The sequence below is a fragment of the Phodopus roborovskii genome, unplaced genomic scaffold (genome assembly GCF_943737965.1).
Source record: "Phodopus roborovskii unplaced genomic scaffold, PHOROB, whole genome shotgun sequence".
In the NCBI taxonomy this organism is placed as follows: domain Eukaryota; kingdom Metazoa; phylum Chordata; class Mammalia; order Rodentia; family Cricetidae; genus Phodopus; species Phodopus roborovskii.
The window spans coordinates 9480047-9504041 of record NW_026126480.1 but is presented as its reverse complement, the minus strand read 5'-3'; the positions used below and the strand labels follow the sequence as shown (position 1 = coordinate 9504041).

At 42.7% G+C, this 23995-nt stretch overlaps 2 protein-coding genes across 2 annotated transcripts in view; one reads left to right on the top strand and one right to left on the bottom strand.

Moving 5' to 3' along the window:
- The first annotated feature begins 2040 nt into the window (after positions 1 to 2040).
- Positions 2041 to 8702, top strand: Aamdc (adipogenesis associated Mth938 domain containing). Its single transcript, XM_051192273.1, has 3 exons — positions 2041 to 2206; positions 6143 to 6238; positions 8527 to 8702. The coding sequence occupies exons 1-3, from the start codon at positions 2075 to 2077 to the stop codon at positions 8665 to 8667; spliced, it is 369 nt and encodes a 122-aa protein (XP_051048230.1). The 5' UTR covers positions 2041 to 2074; the 3' UTR covers positions 8668 to 8702.
- A 6809-nt stretch (positions 8703 to 15511) lies between these two features.
- The window catches only part of Ints4 (integrator complex subunit 4), a 69200-nt gene continuing 60716 nt past the window's right edge, over positions 15512 to 23995 (bottom strand). The window contains exons 22-23 of the mRNA XM_051192270.1: positions 20411 to 20531; positions 15512 to 15909 (exon numbers count right to left, since the gene is read on the bottom strand). Of these exons, the coding sequence (XP_051048227.1) occupies positions 15731 to 15909; positions 20411 to 20531 (300 nt within the window). The 3' untranslated portion in view covers positions 15512 to 15730. The remainder of the gene's footprint in view (positions 15910 to 20410; positions 20532 to 23995) is intronic.

Below are 23995 nucleotides of genomic sequence, written 5' to 3'. Positions count from 1 at the left end.
GGGTTTCTCTGTATAGCCCTGACTCTCCTGAACTCTCTTTGAAAATCAGGCTGGCTTTGAACTCAGAACTCAGAGATCCGCCTGCCTCTGCCTCTGCTGCCAACACCCCCCTCCACCCCCACCCCGTTAGTTTCCACTTCTTTTGGCTTTTCAACACAGGTTTTCTCTGTGTAGCCCAAGTTGTCCTGGAACTTACTCTGCAGATCAGGCTGGCCTTGAATTCAGAAATCTGCCTGTAAAGGCTGGTTTTCCAGGAGTTTCCTCTATGTCTATGTAGTTTAGTATTCAGCCACAAATAAATTCAATATTCATACATCTTGAGCCAGCAAGAGTTTTGTGTACTAATTGATCCATGTGTGCACTGAAGGATTAATTAAAAATCCCACTTGTTTTTATTGGTTTTTATATCTGCCTACACTCTTATGCCTCAGGCTTCTCTTTGTTCATGTGTGTAGGTGTTATCAGCTTGTAATGTTCCTGTGAATTAAGCTACCCAGGCCTTTGGAACATCAGCTTGTGGTTTCTGTTCTACTTGGGATATGTAGAGAGTTTATACAAGCCTCCTCTGTGACTGTCACCTTTGAGAATTTCATCTTTTGTGCGTGTGTATGTACATAGTAATGTGTGCTAGTGTACTGTCAGGGTGTGTGTGAACATGTATGCATGTGTGAGCATTGAGGTCACCAATTGCTCACTTGAGCACTGGGATTAAAGGCTACTGCACCTGGCAATATTTTATTTTTTTAAATTTACACATATGAATGTGTGCCTACATGTATGCCACCTGTGTGTAGTTCTTTTTGGAGGCTGATGAGAATGGATCCCCGGAACTGGAATTACTAGCAGTTATGAGCTGTTCAACATGTATACTGTTATACCCAGATCTTGGAGTTCCTCTAAAAACTGACAAGGAGACCAAATCCCATCTATAAAAGTAAAGAGCCTTTATTCAAATTTGAACTTGGACCCTCCTTGTATCCAACGAATTGGCATGATCAGAGAGCCTCAAGCCCAGTTGAGTGTGGTTTTTATCATAGCAGAGGTTGGGGTAAAGGATTTCTAAGGTTCAGGACCCCTGATTGGCTGACATCTAGGGGTGTCTTGCTTAGAGGGGATGGGCATGTGCTGAGCTAAGGGACATCTGGTGATCTTATCTACAGTGGTTGCAATGTTAGGTATTTTCTCCTTGGATGGCCTGTTTCTGGGTGATGCCTATGTATCTCAGTTTGTGATCTTTCCTGGAACGAAGTATTGCCGTCATGGCTGGGCCCTATAGTTACTAGGAACTAAATTAGGTTGCACGAAAGAGCAACAAGTATTTCTAAGTGCAGAGTTGTATCTCCAGCTTGCCAGCTTGGGTTTTTCTTTTATATTTGTTTTGTGTGTGTGTGTGTGTGTGTGTGTGTGTGTGTGTGTGTGTGTGTGTGTGTGCTCTCGGGCATGTGCATGTGAGTAAATGTGTGAGAGTCAGTTCTCGTCAGTTCTCTTCTCCTACCATGTGGGCTCCAGGGACTGAACTGAAGTTGTTGGGCTTGGTGCCAGATCCCCATCTTGCTGGCCAAGTTATTATAGAATGGGGAGGGCTGTATTGTTTATATTGAAATAAGACTAACCACCTCCTTATTCCATCATACTGAAATAAAGCTCCACTTTTTTTTTTTGTTTGTTTGTTTGCTTGTTTTGTTTTTTGTTTTTCCGAGACAGGGTTTCTCTGTGTAGACTTAGATGTCCTGGAACTCACAAACATCTGCCTACCTCTGCCCCCCCAAGGGCTAGGCCTAAAGGCATGCACCACCACCGCCCTGATAAATCTCCACTTTCAAACTTTATCTTGAGGATTACCTATGGAGTCTGAGGAATAGTTACCATCTCTCTGTGCTTTCATGATTCCAGATCCCAAGAATAATGTCTATGTCTTAGAGAAGTGCTCAGTAGATGCCTGCATCCACCGTGGGGTACAGATCTTGTTAGAGAAGGGCAACTCTCATGTAGAGAATTGGGGGGGGGGTCTATCTCAGAATTAGTGACTGACTTAACATCTTTTTCTTTTAATTTCAGATTTCAGCTGTTACTTATGGCTTCCCCTACAATTGCTTCCCTTTCTTGGGGACAAATGAAAGTGCAAGGCTCTGCCTTAACCTATAAGGATTGCAAAGTATGGCCAGGAGGCAGTAGGGCTTGGGATTGGAGAGAAACAGGAACTGAGGTAAGACTCTAGAAATTAGATTGGTTGACAATACAGGAGGCTGGCCAAGCAACTTCCAACTCTTAAACAGCCAAGTTCTCTCTCTTCTCTGCCAAGTATATGCATCACCATTAAACTTACCCTTTTGAGGTGCACAATGTAATGCTGAAAAGATGGCTCAGCATTTAAGAGAACTGGCTACTCTTCCAGAGGACCTGGGTTCGATCCCCAGCACTCACATAGCAGCTCACAACCATCTGTAACTTCAGTTCCAGGGTGTCTAACACTCTCTTCTGACCTCCTCCAGCACCAGGGAATCACATGGTGTACAGACATACTTGTAGTCAAAACACCCATACACACAAAATAAACTACACAATGTAATACAATGGGCCCCAAAATTCATACTTATAAGCTTGTACAGTTGCTATTATAGTAATCCCAAGATATATTTATTAGCCCCTAAAAGAACCCCCACAACCATGAGCAGCCAATGCCACTTTGTCTGTCCTACACCTCCAGCTTCTGACAATGACTAATTTTTGTTGTTGTTGTTGTTGTTGAGAATTCAGTCCTTATGGGCCAGAATTATAGGCAAGATCAGGCTCCTGGCTTAGTTAAGAGGAAAGAGACCTAGATACACAGCTTGAGTTAAGAAGTGGGCATTGGAGTTCCAGATCCTTTCTGACATATAGTTTGTCCTCAAAACAAAGCTGTATGTGGGCCTTGCCAACCCTGAAACACGGGGGGGGGGGGGGATTTAGACCTGGTGCAGTTTGATTCTGAATCTTATGCATTACCCCACAGGACATGTCTCATTCCCAAGAGTGAAGGGCATGGGCACACATGTAACAGAAGATCATTTTCAATCTCCCCATATTAGTGGGGCCATAGAAAGGTTGTTGAAAGTGAAACTCAGGGCTCCTCCGGCCCAAGGTTGGAATGAGGGAGGCTAAAATCACTGTGGAGAAATGGCAGAAGTTTCACCATAACTAGCAGAAAAGCAGCCAGTGCCCTTGTAGAGTAAGAGATCTGTCAAGTGGCTTGTTCATTCAGGTGAGGGACAATGAGAACACAATTCAGAGAGTATCTGCAGGGGATAGATTCCAGCATTCTTTAACCTGCCCTCACAGATTCTACTTTTATCACAGTGCAGCCAGCTAATAGCATTCCTACTGTCCATTCGCAAGCCTGTAATTTTGGCAGAAGGAAATGATTCAGGTTTAATTTAGGCATGTTTCCTTTTCAGTTTGATCATAAGATTTCTGAGGCACAAAGGAATAAATCCTCTTGTCTGGCTGCCCTAAGGGGTAGCAGTTAAGACAGTGTTCTACAATTAATAGCTTTCCCCCAAGAAAAAAGTCCAGCTTTAAAACCCTAGGGTGTGTGATAAAAGCCTCTTAATGAAGAGCAGAACCATTCTCAATGAGAGCCTCGGTTGCCTTAAGGACCTGGAAGCACACAGGAGCTGAGGGCAGGTCGAAGATGCCTTGATAACAGAGTGATGCTCCAATTCCAGGTTTGCAGGAGAAGCTGAGAGTAATTACTGCCTGTGCCTGGATCCGCAGGCCCCGCTGTTATCTTCTACTGCTCAGTAGACACTGTGATCCTGCAGGATAGCAGCAGTGGCAGGCAGCACAGCTGAATTCATCACCTGTGTTCCACTGATCAAGCAACTCTGACCGGCATCTCCAGGGGATTACAGTTTGCACTCATTACTGCCTTTCACTGCATTTCTAGCCAGTCAGCAGTCTTATTGCATGATAGTTACTACTAAGAGTTTGGGGGTTGTGGCTCGATTCAAAACAGTTACTATTCTTACTAAATGAAATAACAGCCCAATAATTCACCTAAATGCATTTATTCAAGAGAGGTGAAGTTCTCCAACCCTGACCTGTAATTCTAGCAAATGTTCATTGTGGTCACAGCTCCAGAAAACAAAAGAAACAAACAAAAAGCATGTAAATTCTCTAAGTCATGTTTATTAAGTTCAGGGTGGATCTAGGATTGATCAGAGTATGGGACTAAGAAAAGCATCTGATTCAATCACCATTTTATAGTCTTTAAGAAGTAGTTGAATTTTGCCTTTTAAAAGTTTTAAATAATTTTCAAACCACATAATCTGGGACTGAAGAGATTATCTCAGGAGTTAACAAAGAGCACTTGTTTCTCCTTAAGTGGATCCTGTTTTACTTTCTAGCACTCACATGGTGGCTCATAATTGTCTGTAACTAGGGGATCTGACACTCCTTTCTGACATCCACAGACACTAGACATGCACAGCACATGATATACAAATATTCATGAAGGAAAAACACTTACACATAAAATAAACCCCAATTAAGATGTTTAAGTCTCAAATACCTTTTTAATTTAATGTTTATTGTTATTTTGTGTGTGTAGATATTTTGCCTGCATGTATGTCTGTGCAACATTTGCATGTAGTGTCCACAAAGACCAGAAGAAGGCATTGGGTCCCCTAGGACTGGAGTTACAGACAGCTGTGAGCCACCATGTTGGTGCTGGGACTCAAAACTGAGTCTTCTGGAAAAGAAACAAGTGTTCTTTTGTTGTTGTTGTTTTGTTTTGTTTTGTTTTTGGTGTTTTTGAGACAGGGTCTCACTATGTAGTTCTGGCTGTCCTGGAACTCACTCTGCAGACCAGGCTGACCAGGAACTCACAGAGATCTGCCTGCCTGTGCCTCCCAAGTGCTGGGATTAAAGGTGTGTGCCATCATGCCCACTATAACCCATGCTCTTAACCAATGGGTCATCTCTTCAGCCCACAAATTTAAATATTTTTTTTAAGAAAACAATCAAGTTCTCTAAATTTCTTCTCTTCCAGGACAGACAGGGCACTGCAGAGAAACAAAACAAAAACAACAAAACAAAAATACACACATATCTAATCCTCTAAATTCTTTTGCTCTTTGAAGAAAACAGAGAAACTGTAGCAGAAATATTCCTCAGAGTCTCTTAGCTCTATTCTGTTCTCTTCCACTATGAGGCAATGATTAAAATCAGGAACTAACAAATACCATTATCTAATACACAGGCCTTATTTAAGTTTTGCTGTTCAAGTGTTGACATATGTATCATTAAATTGTTCTGTTTTTTCTTGGTAAGTAATAGTCCATCAGCTAACTTATAACAAATCAATGATCATTTATTGTTGTTTTCAACTGTTTTATTCTTTCAAGCTTCGAGGAGGTTGCTCCTTGGTATCGGAGCCCAGTAAAGAACATTCATTATAAGCAAAAGTAGTGTGTATCTGAGTTCAAGTCCCAGCTCTACCACTTGCCAACTGGGTCATCTTAGCTAAGTTGTATATTTCTTCTGAGCTTTGATTTCTTTCTTTTTTCTTTTCTTTCTTTTCTTTTTTTTTTTTTTTTTTTTTTTTTTTGTTATTGTTGTTTGGTTGGTTGTTTTTTGAGACAGGATTTTTCCGTCTGTATTGCTTTGGAGCCTGTCCTAGAACTAACTCTGTAGACCAGGCTGGCCTCAAACTCATAGAGATCTACCTGCCTCTGCCTCCCAAGTGCTGGGACTAAACCAACACCCAACTGAACTTTGGTTTCTTTATTTGTAATGTGAGAATGCAGGCTTTTGTGCTTACCTTTCCCTTTTTCTTTTATCATTTCTTTTAATTAATTAATTTATTTTTAAGGCAGTGTTTCTTCATGTTTCCTTATATGCCCAGCCCCAGGATTCTTAATTGTTTCCTAAATCTAAATCTTTGTTTGTTTGTTGTTGTTTTGAGACAGGGTTTCTTTGTGTAACAGCCCTGGCTGTCCTGAAACTCACTCTGTAGACCAGGCTGGCTTCAAACTCACAGAGATCCTCTCCCTCCAAAGTGCTAGGATTAAAGGCATGCACCACCATTGTCTGGCAAAATAAAAATACTTTAAAAACAATTGTGATGAAAGATGGTACCTTCTGCTCTCTCCTCCATGCCCAGCATTCCCCTGGGGTGCAGCCTGCAGATGTAAAGGAAGTCGCTGAGAAGGGTGTGCAGACTCTGGTGATTGGCAGAGGAATGAATGAGGCCTTGAAGGTAGGTTCTGGTGTCTACAACATCTGTGAGGACAGATATTTATCTCTTGGACCTTAGCTTTCACGGGTATCTCTGTCATTGGAGTTCAACTACATTTCATGTCTTCTCATTTGCTGAGCAGTAAGTGGCCTAGGGTGAGTAAGACTGCACACACTACTCCACTAGTCAGAATGGAGCTTCCCAAGTCTGTGCCCAACCCTGATTGTGTTTGAACCATTTCTCACAAATACCTCAGTTCCAGAATTTCTCATGTTCTACAGTTATCCAGTCAGTCATGTGTGGGTCGACAATAGAGATACATTCTGAGTAGTTCGCTGTCTGTCTTTATCACTGTGTGAACATCATAGTGTGTGTTCACAGAACAGCAACAGTGTCAGTAGGTGATGTACTCTGAAACATGGGCTCCATTTTTTGCCTGGAAAGCCATTAAAAGGCACATATTTGGTCCTTGAACCTTTGGGCCTCTTGCCCCTACATCCTGGCTGCCAAGATTATAAGTACGCACTATCATATGGTTTATGCCATGCTAGGAGATTAACTCAGGGCTCCACAAATGCTAGGCAAGTGTATACGAGCTGAGCTCCACTCTGTCCCCCAGTTCTGTGTCGTTTTTAGTTTAGTTTAGTTTTTGTCAGGGTCTTCCTCTGTATCCCCGACTGGCCTGGAACTTGTGATGACCTGCCTTTACTGTCCATATGCTGGAAGTAGAAGCATGAACTGCTGAGCCCAGATTGCTACTTTACATGCAGAGAACTAAGCAGTCCTTATGAGATGGCTCAGCACTTAAGAACACTGCAGAGGACCCACAGTGGTTGACAACTAGAACTCCAGTTCCAGGGATCTGATACTCTCTTCTGGTCTACAGAAGCACTAGGCATGACTGTGGTGCATAGACAGACAGACATACCGCAAAACACCCATACACACAGAATTAAATATTTGTGACTTAAGAGAAGATTTATTGATCTTTTATTTTTATGTATGATTGTTCCACCTGCGTGAACATCTTTGTCCTGTGTATGTGTCTGGTGTCTGTAGAGGCCAAAAGAGTGCAGCTTTCCAGGACTACAGTTACAGATAGTTTGTGAGCTGCCATGTGGATGCTAGGACTCAAACCTGTGAGAGCAACAAGTGCTCTTAACAGCTGAGACACCTCTTCAGCTTCCTGTAGCCTGCTTTTTAATGGATGATAATAACAAAACCTCATTCACCTTATTTAGCTCAGTGTCCTCAATGCCTGGAACAGTGTCTGAGCTGTAGAAACACACTTAAAATATTCATAAATGCAGTTATAGAGATGCTATCTTGTTTGTTTGTTTGTTTTTTGAGTCAGTGTCTCACTGTGGAGCCCTGGCTGTCTTGGAACTCACTCAGTATGTGTAGTAGACTGGCCTCAAACTCACAGAGATTGTTTTTCCTACAAGTATGTCTGTGCACCAGTTACACTCAGTGTCCATGACAAAACACCATATATATATCAATAAAATAAATCTAAAAATTCATTTTAAAACACCAAAAACTAGATAACTTCAGATAATAAACACTGTAAGCAATCAGTGCCTTATGAGTGCTCTGTTCTCTGTACCAGCCTTCACTGTGCACTCCAAGAAAACATTTGAGTTGCAGAATATATACAGTGCCAGTGACACCCTCATATAAACTCTGTGATATAAGTATTGTTAGCCCTGCTTTATGGGAGAGGAAACTGGAGGGTTTATGCTGAAAAGTTAGTGGAAGGACTTTTGGGTTGGCACATGGGAAGTTCACCTTTAAACTAAAGTTGCACTGGTTAAACTTCAAAATTTTACACCGAATAGGATATGCACCATGTTGGACGTGTTCTGTATCTTAACTCGGTCTCACAGCTAACCCTGTGAATGTTATTAACACAGAAAGAAGTGCTACAATTACACCGCTAGAAGGGCTTCAGTCTAGGGCCAAGTCAAAAATGCTGCATTCCCCCTTTGCTTTTCACCAGGGCTAAAGCATGTGTGTGAGACATTTGGGAACTTGACAGTGCTGTTTTTCCCACCTGGTACTGGGGAGTGGACTCAGGGCCTCGTGCATGCACATACATTCTGAACCACAGCAGTACAACCCAGCTTCTCAGGAGCATTTATGGAATTCGCTGGGGCTCCCTGCCAGATTTTGGAGTGGTGGCACACTGGGTAATTGAGATATGACAGGTGTTCTGTCTAATTCTGTAACGTGCACTTGCCTGATGACAGGAAAAGTAGTTTCTGGGGCCCCTTTCCCCCTTCTTATTCATCTCTTTTCCTTCTTTCCAGGTTCCTCCATCCACTGTGGAGTACCTCCAGAAACAAGGTATCAATGTGCGGGTCCTCCAGACAGAGCAGGCAGTGAAGGAGTATAATGCCTTGGTTGCCCGAGGGCTAAGAGTAGGAGGCATCTTCCATTCCACCTGCTGATGGAGCCCACAGAGGAGAATAAATAACTAAGCAACCATGTCTTGACTCTCTCTCTTACCTTTCTCCACAGCAGACTCTACTGTGCATTTAGAACATGGGTTTACGTCCTTGGGATAGATTGACAGAAGACAAATGCAGAGTCCCTGTGCTTTTAAGGTTGCTTAGATCAGAGCTATTTACTGAAGTTTAGTAATGTAGTATGTGTTAGGTTCAAAGTATGAGAAACTCCATACAAAAACAGGTTGAAAAAGTTGAGAGCATTAAAGATCTCGCCACAGTTGATGCTTTGGAACCTTTATCCATTAATCTAACTTTTTTTGATGGGCTTGGAGAGTGTGTGTGGGGGGGGGCGGTTGAGCCAGGATCTCTCTACACAGTCCTGGCTATGTAGAGTCCTGGAACTTTCTCTGTAGACAAGGCTGACCCCAAACTCACAGAAATCTGCCTGCCTCTGCCCTGTGAGTTCTGACATTAAAGGCATGTGCTACCATGCCCAACCCAACTATCTTTTAAAGCACTTTATATGCCAGACACTGTTGTAGGCTCCAGAGAAATAGCAAAAATGACTTTTATTCATGATGCTAGGGCAGAAAGTTCGTAAACAGATACAGGTTGTATGTAAAATCAGTTTTGAAAAAGTGGATGAGGGGTAGAGGCTATTTCAGATCTATGCTCAAGGAAGATCTTTGTGCAGTTGACATAAACAAAATACTGAATAAAGTAAGGGAGCATTTGAGTGACAGTAGAAATATGCCCTTAGCTAGATTCTAGGTAGGTTCTAAACTATTTTGTTAACTGATCTTGGGCCTTGGGCCAGTCAGGTCTCAGATCCCCTTAATATAAAAAGTTGGGGATAGAATAGATTTCTGTTTTAGGGTTTCTATTGCTGTGATAAAATGCCATATTCTGAAGGGCAGTGATGGCACACACCTTTAATCCCAGCACTTGGGAGGCAGAGGCAGGTAGCTCTCTTGAGTTCAAGGCTAGCCTGGTCGGGGTCTAGAACAGCCAGGGCTCCACAGAGAAACCCTGTCTCAAAACAAGCAAACAAAAATTCTTGGACCAGTTGTTGCTGGATGCTAGGGTTCTGGAGAGATGCAATTTACAATTCTTAATCTTAAGGATAGGTGGAAAAGCCAGACAGGGCAATGTACAATTGTAATCCAGCACTGCAGAGGTGAGGAGGGAGAAACCACAAATTCCAGGCCACCATGGTCTGCATAGCAAGTTACAGGTCACCCAGGGCTACATAGTAAGATCCTGTACCAACTCATCCCCACAATGTTATATGGAAGCAATATACACCCCACAATGGTTATAAATACAAAGACGATGTTAACCCAGCTTGGTTAGGATGGGAAGGAAACTAGGCAGGGTACCACCACCCAGGAGATGAAAGCTGGGTCTTGAAAAGCAGTTAAGAGAGCTGGCCACTTAGAGAGGATCTGAATTTGAGGTCTGCACCCAAGGGAAGCTCACAGCAGTCTGCAAACCCAATCCCAGGAGATCTGACTCCCTCTTCTGGCCTCCATGAACACAAACATGCATATAGGCAAAACACTCAATACACATAATAAATGGAAAAAAGACTTAAATGCCCATTGGCTCACCAGATTTCTTGGCAGCTGCCTGAGCTAGACATTTACTAAATGTTGTATTTATCACATCTATAACTAAATAAAATCATTCAACTCTAGCTGACATTAAAGCAATATAGCCTTAAAAGGCTGGTTTTTTGCTCTGAGCATCTTTTTTAAAACGTTACAAACATTCTAATGCAGAAAATCATGACAATTTACAAATGAATCACAGTGGGAGCCTGTACTAGCACCCTCTAAGAACTGTAAAGATGGAGGAGAATGAGCAATCAACACCTTCAGTATCTGCACATACCCAGGCAACAGTGTACTGGCTTCAAGGAGCCTGGGCCCAGTCCCTTGCCTTCCACTGGTCATTCCCAAGTGTGAAGACCTGGGTTAAGTTCAGATCAGAAGGTAGAGATGGAAGGATTCTTGGAAGGGAGAGAGGCAAGAGGCTGCTGCTCACTCTTCTGCCAGCCACCTGACCCAAGACCATGCCTGCTCCTGGAGGACTGGCCATTCCCTCTCCTCTGCAGGAGCTTAGCAGAAACCCTGCAGCAGCTTGAGGAGGGAGCTGGGGGGGGGGGGGGGGAGACTAGGTGGCATCTGGTTTGGAGAAGTTAGCAGCCTCAGATGAGGCAGCTGCTGGTGGATACTTCCAGTTAGGCATCTGTAGATTAGATGTTAGCCAATCTATAGATTAGAGAGCAACTTAAGATGTACCTTATAAGAAAAGACAACTAGAGTGAACTGGAGATACTGTTTTAACTTCACACAGAAAGAAGTGGCCAGGTCAGGTTAGCACTAACATGTGTCTTCATCTCTGTCAAGCAATATACCTCCTAGTGCCCTGGGGGTCACTGAGTTCTCCCAGATTTGATACCCACTGTAGATCTGGGGAGGCTCTCCTTAGTGTCCTTGTCAGATGACTGGCAGGATGTTTCTACCTATGTACCCTCAGCTTACAAAGCCAATCCTACAGTAGCTATGAGGGACCGTTGGTGATATAACCCCCTCACAACTCCCCCACATGTAAATGAAGATGACTCCAGTGGGTATTGAATCAGATATGGTTGTGATTGCATCACAGCCTTCATTGTCCCTACATTATTAAAAAGAAATAAGATGGTGGTGGGGAAGCAGTAAAAACTTCTTTGACTGAGAAGTATCTGGCAGTTTGGTTATTAAACTTCATATAAAAGCTGCTAATAAATAGTCTACATGGCCAGTGCTAGATACAGAACATGTGAAGTTATTCTTAGTCACCCATATTAATCTTTTTAAGTCCTTTGATTCAGTCTGTAGGAGCTTTTCTCTCAATCTATTCTATCCTGAATGGTTCCTAAAACAAGAATCAGCCATGTGTTACATACCGGTTCTTCAACTCAGTCCTGTGAATTCCCAATGTCTTTTTTAGAAGTTTGGACACAGGATTTGCTGAGGGGCATGTCATGTTCTTTTTCTTGCCTGGCACATGGTAGGAGATGGGCTAGAGACACACCACCATGCACACTTTATCTCAGTGAAAAAGTGTGGTGCCAGATGTCGAAAAAAAAAAAACTCGTATTTCACAGACCCAGACATTTCTGAGTACAAGGAATTTCAAAGGTTGAGCCTATCTCTTCAAATAATTGAATTCCTCACTAACATAACAGGCTTGTCAGGATTTGTTCAGCATCTGTTCAGACTCCATCAGCATGGCAAATTCCACAGATCCTAGTACAGCCCACAACTCTCACACAGCTTTGAAAAAGGTATCCTGCTACTGGGGCAGAACCCGCCCTGAAATGTATGTCTACCTTGTACAGAGAAAGTACATCTGGAACTTCAAGAAAAGTGCAAGTCCTAGCCTGGACTCTGAGGAAACATATACTCAAACCTGTTTCTCACCTGTAATGGGAAGAAGATGGAAGGAAATTCTAAGATTTTTGTTTTATGTGTGTGCACCTGTCTGTGTAATGTGTGCTGGTACCTGTGAAGGCCAGAAGAAGCTTCAGCATCATTGGAGCTGGAGCTACAGGTGTTTTGAGCCACTCCATATAATAATGGAATTCAAAATTCTGTGCTTATGATTGACAGCAAGTACACTTAACCAGAGCCACCTCTCTAGCCCCTGGTAGGATTTGGGGTGGGGGGTGGATAGAAATATTTATTTCAGCATTACACTTGTAAACATTAGAATAACAAACTAGATTCATATTTGGCTGTTGCATAGATCTGGTAGGAATTTTTAAAGAGGGATACCATATCCAGCATATTATTCCATTAGATTTTTCAAAAATTACACTATAACAGATTCAGTTAGCAGCCATGGGTCTCAATGATTTCATTTTTTCCTACAATCCAGCAGAGACTACCATCTCAGGGCCAGGGTGTTATTATTCAGCCTGTCTTCAAATATCATTTTCTATGCTAGGCACTTTTCTGGATATTGTGCTGTTTTGACATGAAAGCCCAGTGATGGCACATCTCTCGAGATATGAAATAGATGAACACACTTGAAAAGCCCACTCCCTAGACTCTCCCTTCATAGTGTTGTAGCAGTTACAGCTCTTGGAACTAGACTACCTGGCTAAAGTCCCAGATGTGCCATTGCTAGTTGTCTGGCACAGGGCAGGTTAGATAATTTCTCTAAATTTTGATTGGGTTTTAAAATGTGATTAATATTTATTGAAGTGTGGGGGAATAACAGGAACACACATGAAATGGAACACGGAGGTCAGAATACAACTTGTAGGAGAATTGGGTCTCTCCTTTTGCTATTTGGGTCCCAGAGAACTCAAGATGTTACCCTGGTAAAAAGTACCTTTAACTTTTGAGCCATCTCAATGGCCCAATTTTGATTATTTCATTTATCAAATGAAGAGAGAAGTACTTATCTTATAGAGTATTTGGAAGTTAGTTCATGTAGAATTACAACGCCAGGCACAACTGAAAAGTCGATGTTGCATTTAAAATCTAGCTTCACCTCTTGAGTAACTGTATATTCTTTGTAAGCTCTCCAAGTTCCAGATATGATCAAGATTGATTATAGATGCAGATACTACCAGTGTCATCTAACCCATCTCATTCCTTGTCAAAGCTAGGATTACTACTGTGATAAAACTCCATGACCAAAAGCAACCTGGGGAGAGAAGGGTTTAGTTTATTTTATTTGACTTACATATCCCAGGTCACAGTACATTCAGGGAAGGAAAGGCATGAACTCAAACTGGGTGGGAACCTGGAAGCAGGAGCCATAAAGGCTTGCTCAGCCTGCTCTCTTACAGAACCCAAGCAAGAATGTTCCTACCCACAATGGGCTATGCCCTCCCCCATTAACCACTAATTAAGAAAATGCTCTACAGGCTTCCCTATGGCCCTATCTTCTGGAGGCATTTTCTCAATCGAGGGTTCCCTCCTCTCAGGTGACTACAGATTGTGTCAAGTGAGCATACAACTAGCCAGCACAACAGATGCTTATTCCTACTTTACAAAACATTGGCGAGCTGGACTTCTGAAGGTTCTGTCATTGTTTTAAGTCTTTTTTGTTTTTTCTTTTTAATTTTCAAGACAGGGTTTCTCTGTGTAGCCCAGGCTGTCCTAGAACTTGCTGTAGACCAGGCTGGCCTTGAACTCAGAGATCGGCCTGCCTCTGCCTCCAGAGTGCTAAGATTAAAGGTGTGCATAACCACTGCCCAGCGGGACCTTCATTTCTTCCTCACTTTTCCTATCAAGTTAGCTTGCCCTTGAGCTTCTGGGTGATTCTGTCTCTGCCTCCTGTAATGCAGTAGGAGGGCTGCTGTTAAAGATGTGTACTACCATATCCAGGATCAAACTGAGATGTCAGGCTCTTAGCACATTTTCATATGCTGAGTCATCTTTCTGCCCTCAGCCTTAGTGTTTTGTTGTTGTTTCCAAGACAGGGACTTTACTATGTACCTCTTGCTGGCCTTGAACACAGTATGTATCCCAGGCTGTCCTAAAATGCAGAGACCCAATCAAGAGCTGGGATTAAAGGTTTACCAAACCATAATCACCCACCTTAGTTTAGGGACATAATCTTATGAATCTAGACTCATCAATTTGGTTAGGGTGACAGACCAGTGAGCTTCAGGGATCTTCCTGTCTCAACTGTATCCTATAGTTACACATGTATGCCACCAAGTGGATGCTGGAAATTCAAACTCAGGTCCTCATGCTTACACAGCTCTTCCCAGCAATCCAGCCCCAACACACACACACACACACACACAAAAAAAAAAAAAAAAAAAAAACCCAAAACAACAAAAAACCTAACACACCTTATTTTTTTTGTTTTGAAATAAGGTCTCACTATATAGCTCTGGCTGTCCTAAAACTCAACATGTAGACCAGGCTGGTCTTGAACTCACAGAAATCCAACTTGCCTCTCCTTCTAAAGTGCTGGGATTACCACAGCTGGCCCAAACAACTTTGTTTTGCTTAGTAACCCATTCCCATCATAATGACATTAACAAAATCCTAAGGCAAGGCTTTCACAACTCACTGTATCGCTCCTTATGAGGCCTGCTTTCAACAATGTGGCCTTATGGATGTGGTTCCTACATGTGAACTTTGGGAGACATAGTCAATCCAGAGCACCCATAGACTCCCCCTGTAATGGAACAGCTTGGGCCTTTGGAATCCTTTCAGATTTGAATGAATACAAGTTTGACTATTGACTGTAGTTTTCGAACTGTGACTTAATCTCTGAGCCTGATGTGGATGCCACACATGGCACAGGCCTGCTTCCCAGCTATCCTCTCTGCAGCACTGACTTATCCCATCCCACCCAGACCTCTTATGCAGCTCCAGTGCAGCAGATGCTGCCAGACAGGACTTTCTTCTATTGGGAACCATCTTCTCACAACGCTGCTTTCTTTCCCCAAATACAGCTCTTAGGCCTTTATTAAAGAGATTCTGAGGATAATGGCAGGCAAGATCAAGAATTTAGCTCAGGATGAAAATGACTTATTGTCCTGCTATTCTGTCATTTCTTGGCCCATCCATTGCCTGATTAGGAAAGAGGTCTCTCAGGAAGACAACAGATGTCCAAGGTCCTTCAAAATTTTTGAGCAATAAATACACAACTGTTAAAATGGCTTTGGAGTTGACTTTGGCAAACAAACTGTTACTTCAAGAAATAAGATTAAGGCTTGAATAACTAGGTCTTGGAAATGCCTGGAAAATCAGACCATATGTTTTACATCTCAGAACTAACATGTATTATGGGTTTTTTTCCGAGGACCAGAAACTAGAACAGCTAGGTGCTTTCTCAACTTTATTATGGGAATAGAGGAGATAAACCAGAATATTTCTGTTTTTAATGCAAAAATGATTGAACCTGTGTATGATACAAAATGAAATTGTACGGTTGACATGTTCTTCAAGCCTACACACCATTTCCAAGTGACGCTCCAGGCTTCAGCTCATTGGTACCTAGAAAGGGCTTCTGGGCTATGGCTGTGAAGACTGCTTGTGGGTCAGCGTCTTGCAGGCTTGGGCATTATATAAACTTTCACAGGCTTACTGAAGGGGATGGTACCCTCAATGCTGTTTTCCACCTGTGATGACATCTCACCACCCTCTATCCATGGAGATTTTGGAATTCGTGCACCAGAGTTGTAGGCCAGTAAGAGCCTCACTTCCACCTGGCATGGCTCTGGGGAAAAAAAAAAAAAAAAAGTATCTTCCATTACTGGGTGACTTCTAAGAATTCAAATGAAACTACAAAGAAAGTACCATCAAAGATGGGTTACACATCTGGGTGAGATGACACACACCTTTAATCCCAGACCCCTGGAGGCAGAGGTAAGCAAATCTCTCTGAGTTCAAGGCCCACCTAAACTACATAGTGAATTCCAGGACAATCACTGTCTGAAAAAAACAAAAGATGGGCTTTTCCTATGTCGGCACCCTCTCTATCCTCAAACACAAACACAGTTTTCTAGCCTGAACCCTCTGAGGCTGACTCTAAGCCTGCAGATGTGGTGTCACTGCCTCTTGCAGCCCAGGGCCATGGCTATCAGACCACCCGAGTGAAACCTGAAAGAGGCCACATCAGCTGTGGTGTTTGTCAATCCAGACAGGCAGCTCAATGTTAGGACTCTGGGCTGTGTGCATTTTGGACTTGTTTTTTTTTTTTTTTTTTAAGTGGAGAGGAAAGCTTCAAAGTAGAAAATAGTTCTGGCAAAAATTTGTCACCAATGTAAAGGAAAATGTTTCAGGGGCATAAAATATTAGCATACTTTTGATTCTTTCATAAATTACACTGTAGATCTACTGCCTGTCTGTGGCAGGCCTAATGAGTAAACAAAACTCCTTAGGAGTTGTTGCCTGTTTCGAGTGAGTTGCAATGGAGTATAGGACATGCTCTAATTGAGTCTAAATGGACTGAGGAAAGAATGCAGAAAGGCTTTGGAATAGAATACCCACTCTGTGCCAAGCACAAAACCCCAGGAGTTCTTTTCCTGCCACACCATGAAAAAAAAAGAGTCATGATCTTGAAAAAAGTCCAGGAGTTCAGATAGCTCTAAGTGGCTGCCCAAATCCACCCTGTGAGAAACTGAACTCAGTTCAGTCTTCTGTTAATCACATGACTTCCACACAAAGGAGAGGGACAGAAGTTCAGAAGGACCTACCAGCAATTGCAAGGCATAGAACAGAACAAGCTTGCGTGCACCTACTTTGGTGCAAGAGTTGAAAGATCAGCTTCTGGCTGAAAGTTCAGAGGGTAAGAAGGAACTGAATGGTTCAAAAAATCAAATAGGATAAGGCTCCAGGACTCCTAATGCCTCTCCAACTCTACTTCTGCTCTCGGGCGTCAGAGTAAGTGCTAGACTGCTATCCTCCAGGCAACCAAGGCCAGAGCGCCTGGGCTCACCAAGTTCATCCTGAGCACTGAGAGTGGCCTCACAGCTTCAGCCATGTAGGGTACACACGCCCACAACACAGGGCCTGACACAGTCATGAGTGTAGTAATGACACAAAGACTTTTCTAATACCAGGCTTCCAGAACAATCTCCCACTCAGGGTGGAACTAGGGCAAGGCCAGCATCAGCTTTTTCATCACATCCTCAGTTCATCCCAGACAGCATTCACAGCTCTTGAAGGAGCCTAACCCTGGGCAAGTCAGAGGAGGCATTCAGTACTGACTGACAATCATTCTGCTTCCCTTATCAATAGCTTCTGATAGGAATGGCAATTCAAGCCCATACCACAGGAAAGGGGAGAGGCGAGAAAGCAAAAGAGAGACAAGGAGAGATAAAGTCTTCTGAGACAAATCCTACATTTTGCCTGGAAGAAGGAAAATGAGTTGGATAAGTTAACTAAGTTCTTCAGGATCACACAGTAAAGGAAGGATCTAAACCCAGACTGTGAGGCTTAGCTTTCTATGAGGTAGCATCCTACCTCCAAAGCAGCTAAGCTTCCCAAAACTCTGGCCCCTACTTCCTGCGTTAGGGATTTCAGTGTAAGGAAGTATTTTACTTACTCGGTCCTAGACTAGAGGGAAACATCAATGGGCATGAAAGAAAGGAGGAAGAACCTAGATAGAACCTAGATATTCAGATGTCTAAGTGCCAGAGCTGGGAGGTTAGCTCAGTGACAAAGTACTTGCCTAGCTTGCCCAAGAAACTGGGCTCCATCCCTATCACCAAAAAAAAAAAAAAAAAAAAAAAGCTTTCAAGCTCATATCTATACCTCAAAATAATCTACTCAGGTAGATACCACGGACACAGGCAGTAGTGGTGGAGACAAGCATGTTCCTTATCACAAAACTTCTTCAGATTGGAGAAAACACCATGTAAACATCTGACGAGACCAAGTGCTACACAGAGAAAAAGACTAACAATAGTAACTAGGGATTAAGTTCTCAGGGGACAAATCAGTGAGTTATAAATACTTTACTGCAGTGTGTCTTTCTTGGTATCTGTCATCCCTGAATCAAACAACTTAGGTGGGATGGGGATGTAACTCAGTGTAGAATGCCTGCCTACTATGTGAGAAGCCCTGGACTTGATCCTCAGTCACACATGCACACACACAAACCAGTGAAAAAAGTTACCACATAGATACAGAATGAAGGACACACAGGGAAGCAGATACTGGGGACTTGAGATGCCAAGTCCTAGATCACACCAACACTAAAGGGGCTATCCTAACTTCCTCTTTGTGAAAACTTCAGTTATCACTATGCATCTAACATGCCTGATAGAAAGAAATCTTTTTTTTTTTTTTTTTTTAAGATTTATGTATTATGAATACAACATTCTGACTCCTTGTGTGTCTGGATGCCAGAAGATGGCACCAGATCTCATCATTAAAGATGGTTGTGAGTCACCATGTGGTTGCTGGGAACTGAACTCAGGACCTCTAGAAAAGCTGCCAGTGCTCTTATCCTCTGAGCCATCTCTCCAGCCCCAAAAGGAAACTTTGATGGCAGTAAATAGTTTGTCATGTATATTATTTACTTTGTGTGTGCACTGGTACCTGTGCATGTATATGACAAGTGGGAGCCAGAGGTTGATACCATTGTCTTCTTCAACTGCTTTCCATTTTTTCTTTCAGAATTTAAAAAAAAAAAAAAATTAAGTTGGATGTGGTGGCACACACCTTTAATCCCAGTACTTGGGAGGCCAAAGCAGGTGGATCTCTGAGTTCCAGACAGCCTGGTCTACAAAGTCAGTTCTAGGTCAGCCAGGGCTACACACACAGAAAATCTGCCTTGAAATATCAACAAACAAACAAAATAAATAATAGTGTCTACTATTATTTAGTACACTAAATAATATGTCTATGTACATGCTATGAACACATGTTCGAAAAAGGCATAAGATTTCCTGGAACTGGAGTTATAGATGGCTGTGACCCATCATATGGGTGCTAGGAATTGAACCCAGGTCCTCTGAAAGAGCAGCCAATGCTCTTAACCACTGAGCCATCACTCCAAGCCCGCCACCCTATTTTTTGCAGTCACTGAACCTAGAGCTCACCAAAATGGCTAGACTGCCTGTTCAACAAGCCTCAAGGATCCTCCCACCGTCACTGCCCTAGCACTGGGGTTGCAGGTGCTATTGCTGCCCCTGGCTTTTACCTGGGTATTGGGGATCTGAACTCAGGTCCTTGTGCTCACATGGCAAATACTTTACCAATTGAGCCATATGCTCAACCCCCTTATAGGTATTTCAAAACATAAAATAAAAGGCATGTTCCTAAGTCATCCCCAGTGACTTAGGAAACACCATTGTGGCCAATTGTGGCCTGTATCTTAGAATCTACAGATTGAGATTTTCCTTAAGTTTTCCAAGGATTGAAGTATAAAGTCTTATGCATTTGTATTCTCCCATTTTTATTCTTACAGGTGATGTACAGTGTGTGTGTGTGTGTGTGTGTGTGTGCGCGCGCACACACATGCGCGCCCCCAAGCATGAGTGTGGGAGCAAACACATGCACACATTGGAATACAGACATAAGCTATCGAGGTTCAGCTCTAAGTTTTTAAAAACAAACACCTGGTTAGCCCCAAACAGTTTATGAGTATAGGAAGGACAGTTACTTATCATTTGATTTGTTTCAATGGAATAAGCTGGACTGATTATATACAAAGAGATAATGATTTATAAAATTTGTTAAGAAACATGAAACTTTCCAGAATAAACCTCACTAATTTATAGGTTGAGAATTATTCTCTTCATTTTGGAAGTGAAGAAGAGGACTCAAGAGAGACTTCTCCAAGAACAAATGGTCTATCAGAGGCATAGTTAGAACAAATAAGTCTCTTGTGTGCAGCCCAGTCTCCTTCAGAGAGATTGGCATTCTATAGTTTCCATGTGTCTTCTAACAGGATCTTGTTCCTTGTGCAAACAGCAAAGTAGTCCAAACATATTAATGTTTGAGCTTATGAAACCATTACTTAAGAGAGATTAAGTTCAATCATGGTATTGTAGCGAATATCTTTAATCCCAGTACTCTAGAGGCAGAGCTGGAGGCTAGCCTGGTCTACACAGAGAGTTCTGGACCAGCCAGGGCTGCATAGTGACACTCTATCTCAAACAAACAAACAAACAAACAAACAAGCAAACTAAAAAAAGCAAATGACAATGAGAAGATGTTGAGATTAACGGGGAGATATTTTCCTGCTCACCCTACCCACTGACTCTTACCTGTCCAGGCAGTATGGGAGAGGTACACCTGAGTGATGAGACGGTGCCGCCCTGGGCCAGGATTCCGAAAGTCTGCTGGCTTGGGGTGGATCATCTGAGCCTGGCCATCTGGATATAAGACCTAATACATGAAAGAAATGGGACAACAAAAGAGAGATGAGCTAAGAAAATTGATGATAACCCAAGTTAGTAGTAAAAAGATGACCCTAGCTATCACAAAACTGCTTCTTAAAGGACAACAACACATGCCAGGCAGTGCTGGTCCACATCTTTAATCCCAGCACTCAGGAAACAGAGGCAGGCATATCTCTGTGAGTTCAAGGCCACCCTGGTCTACAGGGTGAATTCCAGGAAGTAAGGACTACACAGAGAAGCCCTGTCTCAAAAAGCCTAAGAAAAAGTGTCCAGTAAATATTTCTTAAGTCCCTGGTATATATGCGTTAGGAGTAGTGTCTATTAATGGGTAACATAATAATTCTAACTGTGGAAAACTCTTCCAAGCACCCCATTGGAATGACTTCCTTCCTCAGCTCTGAAGCATATCAAGGCTCAGTATTCAACACTCATGTGACACAGGGAGAAAGCAATTTCTGTAGTAGTCTCTTGGTACTAAATTTCTGTCAGATAGGAAAGCAATTATCTAACTCTTTCTATAAACAGAGTACTCAAAGAAGGGTCTGTTCAAATCACTTAGTCAGATCTTCATATCTCACCAAAGGGCACAGAATTCTTTCTCAACAACTTGAGGGCCGTCCTCTCTACCTGTGTAGAGAGCCTATGACATGACACAGGGTCCAAGCAAACTAGAGAAACAAATAAAGTTGACACTAGGATCACACTGGACCAACTCTGTGTAAATACAGATAGGGATTGGGTCATCCTTTCAACTTTGAAATTCAAGAGGTATGTGTCTTATCTACTTGCTCAAATCTTTTCTCTCTCCACATCCCTCGGGCCCTCCCAATAATTGATGGACCTATTTTTATTTTTCTCTCTGACTCTGATTCTTGTTTTGCTGTTTGGGTATATGTGTATGTTGGAGGTGGGGTGTGGAGGAGAAGGGTATACCCCAGGAGGTCAGAGGGCACCCTCCATCTTCACTTTTAAAGTATTGTCAATTTGGCTAGACTGACGGGGCAATGAACTTTCAGGAATCCACCTACTTCCACCCCACCCCACCTGGGCTAGTGTTACAGAAATATGTGGCCATATCTAGTTTTTGTTGTTGTTGTTTTGTTTTTTGAGACAGGGTTTCCCTGTGTAGCCTCGGCTGTCCTGGAACTAGCTCTTGTAGTCTAGGCTGGCCTGGAACTCACAGAGATCTGCTTGCCTCTGCCTCCCAAGTGCTGGAATCAAAGGTGTGCACCACCACAACCTGGCTCATATCTAGATTTTTATGTTCTTGCAACTTTAAGCTTTTTGCTCACTAAGACATCTTTGTTAGTTTTGAGATACAGTCTTGCTATAAAGCCTAAACTAGCCTTAAACTTGTATACTGAAAGCTTAGTCCGCACAGTAATGTTCAGAAGTAGAGTTTCGGGGAAATGATTATATTAGTAGGGCTCTGATCTAATCGAGGGATCACATCCCTGAGAGAGTCATAATTTCATGTATTTGGGGGGTAAGATAGAGAAAGTAGGTCACTTGGGGCCTGTCATATCTCCAGTCCCTCCTCCCTCCTAGCTTCCTACACCTTTATCTATCATGCACTCACTCCTTGCTATGATGCGGTAGCCTTACCTGAGGCCTACAGCAACTGTAGACAGAAACTTTCAAACTATGAGCTAAATCAAGTTGTTTTTCTCAGGTATTTGGTCACATCAGCAAGTAATAACTACAAACTGCTTCTCTCCTATTTTGCTTCTAGGCTCTGTGGCCCATCCTAGACAGAAGAAAGTTATAGGTGCCCTAGCTTCCAGAATGTTATCTTTAACAGTAGGTTATTTTAAAAGAAGAGGAGGAGGAGAAGTTGGGAAGATAATGGAGTGGGTGTCCTGGAGGAGCTGGAATAGGGGGAATATATTCTTGTCTGAAATAACCAAAGAATACTTTTTAAAAGGGGAGGGGCTACAGATAAAGCTCAGTTGGTGGAATGCTTGCCTAGCTCATATGAAACCCTGGGTTTCATACATGAGGCCAAATAATATATGCTTACAATACCAGCACATGGCAGAGGAAAAGGGGAGATGAAAAGTTCAAGGTAATCTTTAGATACATGGAAAGTTGGAGGCAAGTCTGGTCTATGAGATTCTGTATTAAAGTGGGGGTGGGGGTAAAAGGGACAAGAAAGACAGCAGGACAAGCAACAGAATGCCCAAGTGTTCTCAGCAAAGCTGGCTTGGTTAAAGTCTTGACCCTGCTATGGAACAGCTGCCAGAAGCGCTCCTGCACGAGTTTTAAATTCTGGCCCAAGTAGGTCAGGAGAAGAAAACAGCCAGCATGGATTATATTCTGAATTTCAGAATATCTGAAGAATGTATTTCCTCTTTCAGTGGATAAAACAACCCAGACCAGTCTAACAAAAGCATTCCTGAAGTTCCTGCTTTAAAAAAAAATAAAAAATAAAAAATCCACACTTGGGCACAGCGGCACATTTCTTTAATCCATCACTTGTGAGGCAGAGACAGGCAGATTTCTGTGAGTGTGAGGTCAGTCCAGGTGGGTCCACACAGCAAGTGCCAAGGCACCAGGACTAGATAGTCTGTCTTAAAAAAAAAAAAAAAACCAACAGGAAATACCTAATTTTAAAGTCTCTGGGGTATATTGACAGTTGCATGCCTAGCACCTCTATACTGACAGCCGAATGCCAAGAACCTCTGCTCTGTACCCAGCACAGATGATGTATTCCAAACACGGTAGCTAGACTTCGAAATTGCAGGAGCTATCCATGACAAGGCAGAAAGGCAGAAAGGGTCCCCACGGCATCCTATACAGTCATGTATTTGCCTGAGCAGGCAGTACGGGTGTTTCAGGGTGGATTCCCCCCCCCCCCAAGAATAGTTTAGCAGATGACCTGTAAAGGATCTACCTGCAATTGTTTATGTTGAATTGATAGAGAATTTTTTTTTTTTTTTTCCAAACAGTTTCTCCTCACAGAGATCCTCCTGCCTCTGCCTCCAGAGTGCTGGAACTAAAGGCGTGGGCCACCAACGCCTGGCTGATAGAAAACTTTTTTTCAAAGTCAACAAAACAGCAGTCTTCATTAGACTCACACTGCACACTGAGTTTATCTATGCACTCTTAAATGGAATACTAGCAATGCCGAGTTTAGTCTAGGAAGTCTGCTGTGCCTGCTGCAGACAGTCCTTCCTCAGCCTCTGATTACCTGTACTGCTGCTGCTCACTCTGCTTTTCCTCAAAGAGCTTCCTTTCTTTGACTTTCACCACAGTATGCCTAACCATGCATGCTGGAGCACCAACCATCAATTCTTTATCTGACTCCCAGTGAAACTGAGCACACTAGACAGACTTAGCTCAACAACCTCAGCACTTAGCATGTGCACTGAAGCCAGCACAAAATGTATGAATGGATGGCAGGAAAGATGGAGAGGTCGATGAAGCTAGAACTGTGGGGCTCAGTTCCAG